The sequence below is a fragment of the Symsagittifera roscoffensis genome, chromosome 3, assembly GCF_963678635.1.
Source record: "Symsagittifera roscoffensis chromosome 3, txSymRosc1.1, whole genome shotgun sequence".
In the NCBI taxonomy this organism is placed as follows: Eukaryota; Metazoa; Xenacoelomorpha; order Acoela; family Convolutidae; genus Symsagittifera; species Symsagittifera roscoffensis.
The window spans coordinates 19,649,416-19,661,488 of record NC_087064.1 but is presented as its reverse complement, the minus strand read 5'-3'; the positions used below and the strand labels follow the sequence as shown (position 1 = coordinate 19,661,488).

General features: G+C 38.8%; 1 protein-coding gene across 1 annotated transcript in view; it reads right to left on the bottom strand.

Moving 5' to 3' along the window:
• LOC134842642 (tachykinin-like peptides receptor 86C) overlaps positions 1 to 12,073 on the bottom strand; it is a 96,061-nt gene that overhangs the window by 59,200 nt on the left and 24,788 nt on the right. The window contains exons 3-4 of the mRNA XM_063859079.1: positions 10,208 to 10,308; positions 9,697 to 9,787 (exon numbers count right to left, since the gene is read on the bottom strand). Of these exons, the coding sequence (XP_063715149.1) occupies positions 9,697 to 9,787; positions 10,208 to 10,308 (192 nt within the window). The remainder of the gene's footprint in view (positions 1 to 9,696; positions 9,788 to 10,207; positions 10,309 to 12,073) is intronic.

Genomic DNA, 12,073 nt, shown 5'->3' with positions numbered 1-12,073 from the left:
TGAGGAACTTATTTTCCAAAACTAAGACGCAACTGTGAAACAACTAAGAAAATGTCGTTTTTGTCTCAAAGTTTTTATTGAGAATTGCAGAAAGCAATCATGTCAGTTTTTGAAAAACTAACTTTAAAATGAACACCTTTTCCAATCCAACAAAACTTCGCAAATGATCACATGAGAACACGCATAGAGCAGAGCTTCGTTTCAAACTCATCGAGTCCCATCTGGAGCTTAATTCTAGAGACAACCTCAATATACATACTGTTGCCAAAACCTAAACTGAGAAAGCCGGTCTGTGTCTGTTTGTTGCAATGCGAGTATCCAATCGAATATTATAGGAGAGCAGCTATCGAATGCGTACTTTGGTGTGTAATTTTTAAAGGTTTGATTGTACAGCTGAAAATATATATCTATATATTCAGTTTGACTGGCAAACCAAGCATGGCTCTAGAAGTTTCTTAACACTATCTGATAAAAATTACATACATTTTCCAATGCGTATCAAACCCACTTCTGAACTGAACTTTAAATTTAATTTTAAACGACTTGTTCAATCAATTCGGTATGTTATCAATGATTGAATTTGAACAATGTGCGGTAGTTTTTTTCTCTAGAGAGATCTTATTTAATTTTAAAATGTGTGTCGAGCCTTGATTATGTTCTCAGACCAATCTCAAAAAAAATATGTTTTGCCAGAGTGTCTGATCAAATGTGAATGAGTTTTCTTCCTAGAGCTTATAATTAATAATTAAACTTGATTTTCTCATAAAGTTTTGTCGATTCAACTAATTTTATTATTTCACGTTGAATAACAAATGAAGACCAAAACGCTGATTAAACTGCTTCACAGAAAAACCGCTTTTTTCTCATAATCAAATTTCCATTTCAAAAGGTCAATTGCCCGGAATTCTTTTTTAGTTGAATATATAAATTCTTGCTGCACTCCGCCCAGCATAATTTAAATGTTTTGTTTTAGATCAAAACATAAATATCAAAAAATATTTTTTTCCTAATAAAATTTGTACAAGAAAAAATTCAAAAAATTTAAAAAGAAGTGCTTTGTTTTTGTCATGAATGCGATTTTGTCTTAATATGCTTTATTTGCTTGAACTGATATTGCAAACATTGAATTTTGATAAATCCGTGAATGTCCCGATTGCCTTTTAGGACTGCATTATAAAAATTGATGATTTTTCATTTAAAAAAATGAAAAATATATATTTTTAAATTTTGAGATTTTTGAAAATCTTTCCCTCACACGCCATATAAAGTGCACAATGATTAATTTTGCTCCTAGTAGCAAAACAATTATGTTAGGGCAAATAGCCTACTTCAACCAATTTCGAACGATTTCTAAATCTCCGCTGACGATTAAATCTCGAACGATTAAATCCCCGCTGACGCGTGTATAGTGCGAAATATATCGCGCATTAACTGTCGTTAATTGATCAAAATGGCAATCTTAAACCCCATGTTTTTTCTGCAAAAAATGATCACTGGTAAAACTTTTTTAAAATTAGAGCTCAGGGCAATAATACCTTTCAGATGATAGAAAACACTTTGTCAGAATTGGATAGTTAATTAGTAGATATTTGTCTGGAGAAAAACTAACAACCCGAGCACAAATATTCGGTCCTTTTCTTCATCATTCGGAACAAAAACCGCCTTGAAGATGAGATGGAAATTATTTGACACAGTGGCGTGTGCATGAACTTTTCTAAGAGAGCGGAATTTCGAAAAATTTTGCCGACTTTTTCTTGAAAAAAAATGCAAAAAAGACATTATGAGCACATAATAAAAAAAAATCGACCTAAAAATTGCTTTTCTTTTGCCCCCCCCCCCCCCTCAAACTAAGTTATATAGTTACACTGGCGTCGCAGGCGGCTTTAGAAATTTTTGAGATTTGTCAGCCAAAAATGGAAGTTAAACCCATTAAATTATATTGGGTATTAATTATACTCAAGTGGGGACCTTGTGGAAAAATTTGGCAACGATAATTGGGAAGGGGGAGGGGGGAGGAGACGGTTGCAACTCTCTCCATCTCGGCACGCTACTGATTTGACAAAAGAAACAAGACCACGGATGCTTCAACTTTAACTGTACTTTCTTGAGTGTGAAGTGGTTGTAGCTGTTATTACAAAACAAATCGGATATCAAAAACATATATATCTGTTTTGATAGTGATTTTCAATTTTCTGGATGGAGTATGAATAAAATGTATTAAATCATTTATCACTAGCTTTCAATTTTTTTCTAGGGTTTTTTGGTTATTTTAATTTTTTCATTTAAAGTCATTTGAAGTCATTTGAATTCAGCGATGATCAAAAACCGAATTTAAAATGCAATATTTAGGTGCTAGTAACTTATGTTTAAAAGTTTGTAAAAATGTTTATGACTAAATGTCGAAACTAAGGATGTTTAGTTCTGATGGGTTTCAAAGTTATTTGTTTTACAAATTTTGTTGCAGCGCAAATATAAAACAATAGTACAAATGCATATACACTCAAATGTAAGCGAGAGTATAAGTGCATATAAAGTTGAACCAAAATGTAAATGCATATAGGGACAGTAGCCAAACGTATACATGGTGCGTCCCGGCGGGTTCGGCGCCGGTTCGAATCCCGACTAGGTCATTTCCTTTCTAGAACTCGAATGTGCACCGAACCTGATGGGATGCTCCGTAACCAGGTTCGGTCCCCCCAAAACCCATTTTAACCGTCTTTTCGCTCTAATTTGGTTCAGCCTTGATTAAGGCTGACCTTTAAAAAGAGCAATTTGTCTCAAGGACAAATACTGGCCATTTTTGCAGCTTGCTTTGAGTTATGCAGTTTATTGTGGCCGATGTTACCGATGATAAAGCTTGTTGAAAATTATAAATTATCGTTATATTTTCAAACTTCCGGAGTTATTTTGCCGAGAAAATACTCATTAATTAAAGTGTTTGAAAACCGTTTTTTATATAATCGTGGAGATTTACGCGCACATTTTGGCGCCCCACAAGGGGCTAAATATGTAGCAGAACAAAAGCTCTGTTTTTCTTGTTTACAAGGCAACCATACCTTCCGAAAGTGCCAAAAAGCAAGAAAATGCCCAAAACAGGACTGTGAGAGCACTCACAATGTGCTTCTTCATGGAGCCGAGAAAGTTTTCCCGCCCAAAGAGGCCGACCGATCACCATCGACTCAAACTAAAACAAACACTACTTCTGCAAATAACGCAGCTTGTGTTAAACCTTGTGAGGGAACTGCAAAAGGTATTCTTCCCGTTGCGTTGGTAGATGTGTCCTCTGGTTCGGAAAATTCGAATGCACTAGCACTTTGTGACACCGGTTCCACTCATTCTTGGGTTTCCGCGGCACTCGTTGAACGTCTGAAATTAGTTGGCACGCCCGTAAAGGTTACGACCGATGGTTTTAACTCAGCCAAGGTATCTAAAACTCAGCGAGTTCACTTGAAAGTTTCCGCAAAGCCCAATAAAAGTGAATTTTCGTTTTCGTTTGTCGCTTTCGTTAAGCACAACATGTATATAGGACCCGATGTTATAAACGTTTCCGAATTGCAGGTCAAATACCCGCAACTAGCCCCGTTAAAGACGACTGCGTATAATTACAAAGAGATTGAGATAGTTATAGGACAGGACTTCTATCATGCGATAAGACCCCTCGAACATGTCTTCGGAGATGAACTTGACTCACCGTGCGCCGTCCGACTTCCGATAGGTTGGGTCATTAGTGGTCCGTCTCCTGATCGTTCGTCCTTAAATTCTTCTTCCTTTAACTGCGTTACGGACGATACTTCTCTGACCGACCAAATCAAAACTTGGTATGAGTTAGAGTCGTATGGTGCGTTCAAGCAAGTAGATGCCCGTTCCGCCGCAGACAAGCGTGCTTTGTCGATCCTAAAAACTGAAACCGTTCACGATGGTGAGCGTTACACTGTACCGATGCTGTGGAGTGATAATGATGTTAGCTTGCCTAACAATTATTATTCTTCATTAGCCCAATTAAAGTCGTTAGAGAAAAGATTAGATAAAGATCCGTTACTTCGCGAGAAGTATACCGAAACAATCAGAGAAGATATAAGTAAAGGATATGTCATAACCGTCAACCCGCACGATCCCAGCTCACGAGCCGAACGTGAGTGGTATCTTCCACACCATCCGGTTTTGAACCCGAACAAACCCGGCAAGGTGCGCCGTGTGCTCAATGGAGCATCCAAATTTCATGGCACTTCCTTAAATAGATCTCTCTTGGTTGGCCCGGATCTCCTTCAAAATCTTATTTTTGTACTGTTGAGGTTCCGTCAACACAATTACGCCGTCTCAGCGGACATAGAAGGTATGTTCTTACAAGTTGGGGTACTTGCGCGAGATCAACCGTCTCTCCGTTTTTTGTGGCGGGAGGACCCCACTTCAAGTGTGGTGGTTCACCAATACACCCGTCATATTTTTGGCGCTCGTGATTCGCCAACTTGTGCGAATTTCGCGCTACAAAAAACTGCTACTGATAATCAAACTGAATACCCCGAAGCCGCTTCAGCCGTTGTCCAGAAGTTTTACATGGACGACTATCTTGACTCGTTCGAAAATACCGCTGACGCTCTTAGCCTAAGCAAAGACTTAGTCGCAATGCTCAAATTAGGTGGGTTTAACCTGACAAAGTTTGTTAGCAATGTACCCGAAGTTACAACCGCTCTTAATCCGGACAACCGTGAGTCCAACCCGTCAGTTAAGGATATTTGTAAGAGTCCAGACCAATCGTCGCATGTTCTTGGTCTCAGGTGGGATCATGTAAAAGATACCCTAGTAGTAAGTAGAGGTGTTGATCGACCACTAGATAAAGCAATTACTCAACGCACCGTGTTGAGTTTTGTTTCCTCAGTTTTTGATCCAATAGGACTGGTAGCTCCATATACTGTGAAAGCGCGCCTTTTACTAAAAGACATATGGAGAATCAGTGGTCAAAAGTGGGATGATGATCTCCCAGAGGAAATTAAACAACAATTTCTAGATTGGCACTCAGGACTTCCACTATTAGGTACTCTGACGATACCTCGTAGCTACTTTACCGAACCGTTCGACCGCTGTGAACTTCACACGTTCGGTGATAGTTCGCAGGACGTTTTTTGCGCCGTATCGTTTCTCCGAGCCCGACTTGCTAAATCGCAAAAGACTGAGTTAGCTTTTGTATTTGGGAAAGCCCGTGTAGCGCCTATGAAGATGCTCTCCATTCCCAAGTTAGAGCTTCACGCTGCTCTGCTTGCGACTCGACTCAAAGAAGAGATTTTGAAAGCGCTTACTTTTAAAGTAAGCAATGTATTCATGTGGACTGATTCTACCACCGTTCTCCAGTGGCTTAACTCGTGCAACAAACTTCCTGTGTTTGTTGGAAACCGCACTGGTGAAATCTTGGAGTCCACCACCATTGATCAATGGAATCATGTACTCAGTGGTGATAACCCAGCTGATACCGGCACACGAGGGATTTCTTCGGAAGCCCTCAAGGATAGCAGCTGGGTTAGAGGCCCTAGTATATTGAGGACATGTGATTGGCCATTCAAGCCGAACACTGATGTCATCAAAAAGATCCAATTAAAAGGCCCACTCTGTGACATTGATACATGCCTTGAGACTGCATCTACGTTTGTTGTTGATGCTTCATCTGAGAAAGTGCCGTCGATCCGTCTGTTTAAAAATTGGGATAAATTCAGCTCAATTGTAAAGTACAAACGTGTTTTAGCATTTATGCTTCGTGTGCTACCATCGCATAAACACTTCCGTACAAAAACGCTGGAAATAACCGACCCGTCCGAGTTAGATATTGCCGAGCAGAAGCTCATTTATCTCGCTCAGTCCGAATCATTTCCTGCCGAAGTGAAAATACTTCAGTCCGATAAACTGATAACAAAGAAAAGTCGGATTGCTAAATATTCTCCGTTCATCGGCCCAGCTGGCATCCTGCGTTCAACTGGACGTATCAGCCGTCTTGTTGATACCGACTTTGATAGCAAACATCCAATAATACTGGATGGTCGACACCGAGTTGCTCATATGTTGATTAGGCATATGCACTTTCAACATGCACATCAGGGGTTGGATTACATGCGTGCTGTAGTTCAGTTGAAATACATTGTTCTGAAGTTGCGCTGGTTACTTGGGAACATCGAAAATACTTGCATAACATGCCGTAAGCGCAAAGCAAAAACAGTTGTGCCCATTATGTCTGACCTACCGATTGAAAGACTGGGTTACAAGCAGCCTCCTTTCTCCAACACAGGTGTTGATTACTTTGGCCCGTTTCAAGTGCCAATACGCCGAAGTACCGAAAAGAGATGGGGTTTCCTATTTACCTGCCTCATGACTCGAGCAGTTCACATCGAGTTGGTTCCATCTCTCGATACTAGTTCCTGCGTCATGGGCGTAGAGCGATTTATTGCAAGGCGAGGTACCCCCAAAACCATTCTTTCTGACAATGGCACGAATTTTGTTGGTGCTCAAAAGGAGCTCCTATCCTGTGTCCAAAATTGGAACAAAGTCGCCCCGGCCGTTTTCGTCCACAAAGGCGTTAAGTGGAAGTTTAACCCGCCCAGTGCCCCTCATCACGGCGGCGCCTGGGAGCGGCTAGTGAGAAGTGTTAAGCGAGTGTTGTACGACATATTAGGCAGCAGGAGATTAACTGAGGAAGTTCTAGGAACAACGCTCTGCCTAGTTGAACAATTACTTAACGCAAGACCGATCACTCCGGTCAGTTCCGATCCGCACGACCTAGAGGCACTCACCCCGAATCACTTCATTCTCGGTCACAGCGCAGCTAGCTTCCCGTCGTTAAGTTTCGAAGATAACTTTGATCATAAAAAGCGTTACGCCAGAGCACAATCGTACGCTAACGCAGTTTGGTCACGCTGGCTGCGTGAATATGTACCATCTCTCAACAAGAGAGCAAAGTGGCATAATGATTCGGATGTCACACTGAAAACCGGCGACTTGGTTTGGGTAGTCGAACCCGACAGCCCACGTGGGCATTACCCACTCGCCCGTATTGCTAAACTACACTACGGCAAAGACGGATGCGCGCGATCCGCCGACATAAAGACCGTTACGAGCGAACTGACCCGCCCGACCGTAAAGCTCGCTCCCGTTCTTCCTTGTTTAGGGGTGGAGGATGTTGCAGCGCAAATATAAAACAATAGTACAAATGCATATACACTCAAATGTAAGCGAGAGTATAAGTGCATATAAAGTTGAACCAAAATGTAAATGCATATAGGGACAGTAGCCAAACGTATACATGGTGCGTCCCGGCGGGTTCGGCGCCGGTTCGAATCCCGACTAGGTCATTTCCTTTCTAGAACTCGAATGTGCACCGAACCTGATGGGATGCTCCGTAACCAGGTTCGGTCCCCCCAAAACCCATTTTAACCGTCTTTTCGCTCTAATTTGGTTCAGCCTTGATTAAGGCTGACCTTTAAAAAGAGCAATTTGTCTCAAGGACAAATACTGGCCATTTTTGCAGCTTGCTTTGAGTTATGCAGTTTATTGTGGCCGATGTTACCGATGATAAAGCTTGTTGAAAATTATAAATTATCGTTATATTTTCAAACTTCCGGAGTTATTTTGCCGAGAAAATACTCATTAATTAAAGTGTTTGAAAACCGTTTTTTATATAATCGTGGAGATTTACGCGCACAAATTTATCAGTTAAAAAGAAAAAAAAGTTTAAGAGCATCAGGAAAAAAAGTTCATGAGAACTGCCTTTTTTTGCGCATATCATAGAATAGCAAAAACTCTGAGAACTCAAAATGCACAAAAACTGACAAGAAAACAAAAAGCCTTCACACTATGATATCAAACAAAAGAAAACAAGACTGCTCGTATCAAGGCGAAGCCCTGAATGTTCCGACTGCTTTTTAAGGTGGAGCAGTAATAACATTGAAAAATTAAATGTAAAAAAAAATGAAACTTTTTTTTTCTAAAATTTAAAATTTCTTATGAAAATCATCCCCCCACACGCCATATAAAGTACAAAAGGATAGGTTTAGCTCCTTGTAACAAATCAATTATGGCAAATAAGCTTCTTTAAACCAATTTGGAACGATTTTTAAGACGGATTAACTCTCCGCTTACGCGTTAATAGCGCGAAATATATCGCGCGCTAATTGTCCCAAATTGGCCAAAATGGCAATCTTTAAACCCCCATAACTTCACAAGAAAATCCCAGGTAAAATATCTTTTCAAGTTTGAGCTCAGGACAACAATATCCTTTGAATGATATAAAAAAAATCCGTCAAAAATGGCTAGTTAAAAAATCGAATTTTGTCTGAAGAAAAAAAACCCACCCGAGCACAAATATTCCGTTACTTTTGTATCGAAGGTCGGAACAAAAATGAAACTGCCAGCGGGTTACACTATTATAAGTGCTTGAATAGGATACCACAATTGATGACCAACGACGAGCGTTCTCTGAGATACCTGATTTTGTGCAAAAAATGCACACCACAGGGCAAAACATGGTCATACCTATATGAAAACTCATCAATTACTCAATCGTAGAATTTGTTCGGTTAATTGAACTAACTGAAAAGCACACAAGTGTAAGAAAACTGCTACGGACAGGGTAATTTGAAGCACAGTTTGTTATGCTTTCTGGGTCACTTCGAAAAATATTTCAAATAAATTGTAAGCAGCGACCAGTTATTGTTCCGACTTTCGATACGAAAGTAACGGAATATTTGTGCTCGGGGTGGGTTTTTTTTTCTTCAGACAAATTTCGACTTTTTAACTAGCCATTTTTGACGGAATTTTTTTATATCATTCGAAAGCTATTGTTGTCCTGAGCTTATATTTGAAAAGATATTTTACCTGTGATCATTTTTCGTAAAGTTATGAGGGTTTAAAGATTGCCATTTTGGCCATTTCGACCAATTTGGGACTATTAACGCGCGATATAATTCGCGCTATTAACGCGTAAGCGGAGAATTAATCAGTCTTATAAATTGTTCCAAATTGGTTGAACGAAGTTTATTTGCCATAATTGATTTGTTACAAGGAACGAAATCTCTCTTTTTGTACTTTACATGGCGTGTGGGGGGATGATTTTCATAAAAAAATTCAAATTTTAGAAAAAAAATTTCATTTTATTTTATTTCATTTAGTTTTTTATGTTAATACTGCTGCTCCATAAACCTTAAAAGGCAGTCGAAACATTCAGGGCTTCGCCCTGATACGAGCAGTCTTGTTTGTACTTTAGACTGCAATTATGCATCATAAAATAAAGTCAGGGCAAAGTTTGCTTGAAAATGACCACAAACTTTCACATCTGGCGACGAATTCCATTGAAACTGCAATGGTAAAGATGCCATTATTTATTTTATCTGAGTATATTCGAGTAGTGCTCAGTTCTGATTCTTTCAAACTTGACTAGACCCCTAATAGCTCTCAAGTCAGACCCAAATGACTGATTTGCTAAAAAAAAAACTCTGTAAGTTAATCAGAATTTTTGCAGAAATGCTCTTAGGATTTTTAAGGAAACTTCTAAGGAGAGTGAGCTTATAAAGGACGTCGCATATACAATCCTCCATCTTTTTGTCTCCAACCTTTATTCGTTCACATGCGAGATTATGAAGTTTGAGTTTGAGTTCGAGTGTGCATACATGTGTGTGTGTGAGAGAGAGAGAGAGAGAGAGAGAGAGTGCGTGTGCTTACAAAGTAGAAGGAGTAGATGATGGGGTTCCAGGTGGAGTTGCTCACTCCCAGCCAGTAGGCGGCCAGGTAGAATTTGGGCACGAGGGGAGATCTACACAAATATTTATCACATAATTAGACAACGTCACATAGACAAATTTCTAAATTTGGATGCTCGCTATAAATTGCAGCCCAAACTGAATAAAGCTCTTTGCTTGGTGCACAATGTCCGATTTTATTTAAATTGACATGAAGGCTAATAATTAATTCATCCTCCAACTGCTTTTGGTCTTTATAAAAATTCTTTAAAACTACTCGTTGGACCAAAAAACTGATGCCTACGTGAGACGGGTAAAATAGCTTTGAGCTATGAATGATCGTGCTCGTAGCTTGAGGGTAAAGCTAAATTACTCAGCCCGGAAAAATAACCAAAAAAAATTGCATGCAGTAGTTTCGAGCAGGGGCACAACAGCGGTATGTTGGTCCTTTCCCCTGTGGGTAAATGGTGTTTATACAGGTAAGTGTCGCTCACGTGAGTATGTTAGGGTAGATGAACTTGACCAGCTGGTAGAGTCTGAGGGGCAGCCAGCAGAGAAGGAAGATACACACCACAGCCACCAACACCCGGATCACCTGGAAGCAGAAGAGTCTTCTGTGACTGTGCAGGGTACAAGAGAATGTCCCGACAATGCTGGTCAGTGCAAAAACTTTTTAGAAAAGAAGGAAAACCGAAGATGTGGAATGATGACGAGGCACCATATTAACATTTGTTTTATTCCCATACAGGAGCTGATTTAGGGGTGGGGGCCGACGCCCTCTTCCTCTCACGAAATCGACACCATTCAAAGGGTTTTAATTTATGATGATATTCATAAAAAAAACAATTTGGTTTTAATTTATGATATCCATATTAGGCCGACCAACCCTAAAGTTTTTTCTAAAGGCGTCATTGGCGCCATTTTATACTAATTGTGATTGTGGGCACGCGCCAAAAAAACTCAGTTTTTTGGTCAAAACTTTTGAAAAACACCAAGAACGGCTTTTTTCGCCAGTTTTTTTTTCAAGCGAAATTTTTTTTCAAAATAGGTAAAATAGGTCTTTAGAGTTTTCTGGGAGTGCTCGGAAAATCAATTTGGTCAATCAAAAAAAGTTTGCCAAAATTTTTGACAAAATTAGCTTTGAATTGTAGGATCAAAACTATTATATAAACTAATATAAACTTCTCTCTCTTATATAATAATACTAACTTTGAAGGGGAGCGCAAACTTTTCGGTTAAAATGGGGGTTCTTTTCCAGTTCCTCCAATTTATGAAAGTTTATTTGATATGGCTTTTCATATTAAACTACGTTGAAACGTATTAGCGTGAACAAATGAACTAATTTTTACTTTGCTTTCAGGCAAAATGTAGTGTGAACAATCATTTTTGAAGTTTTATTTTGTAATTTTATGAGGGAATGCAAAACTGGAAAAGAGCCAAAATAGGGTCTTTGTAATGTTCTGGTAGTGCCCGGAAAACATACTTGGTCGACCTAAAAAAAGGTCGACAAAATTTGAAAGTCCGCCCCTTCGAGAAAATTCTAGACCCGCCCTTTTTCTCATCTAATTTAGCTCGGAAATTTCAGAATTCAAATTTTTGCTTCAAAAACTGAGCCACTTTTTTTGCCTCGAAAAATTCAAAAAAAAACTCATGAAAGTTTGCAAAATTTCAGACGGGCAAAATTAAATAAAGAGAGTTTGCAGAACTACTGAACCATTAACGAATCAAAATTTCAGTACATGAAATTTGGGAGAAAAAAAACAGTCGATTTGGAAGTTTTCGGAAGAAAAACAAAACCTGTTGATTGCTGTAAATACTTAGGCATTTGGTTGACAAAAATTTATCTTTTATGTATCATACTCAAAAATTATCAAAATTCTGTGGTGTTACTTACAAGGCTCGGCATTATTTGTCAAAAAAACAAATGGTACTTTCCTATATTTTTTATGCTAGTAGTGTAATACAATATGGTATATTGGTGTATGGTTGTACATGCAAAATTCATTTAAATGAAATTTACAAAATGCAAAAAAGTATAACGAGGGCTAAATTTTTAAAACCCGGTTAAAGTCAATGCAAGACGAAAACAGCATGAAAAAAAATGATATTGAGATAGGAAGAATTGCGAATTAAACCCGTAGTAAAGCCATAAGCTTTACTTGTCAGACTAATTTCTTGTCCGACTAATTATATGAAGAAGTCCCAAAAACGTTGACTAATAAAAACATACAACATTTTGCTGAAAAACTTACTTATGCCCGTAAACCTTGACAAATGGATATTACAGATTATCAAAATTTTCTCAAAGTTTTTTGAAATTATATGCTTATCATAATCAAAAAAATTTTGATTTGTTCTTC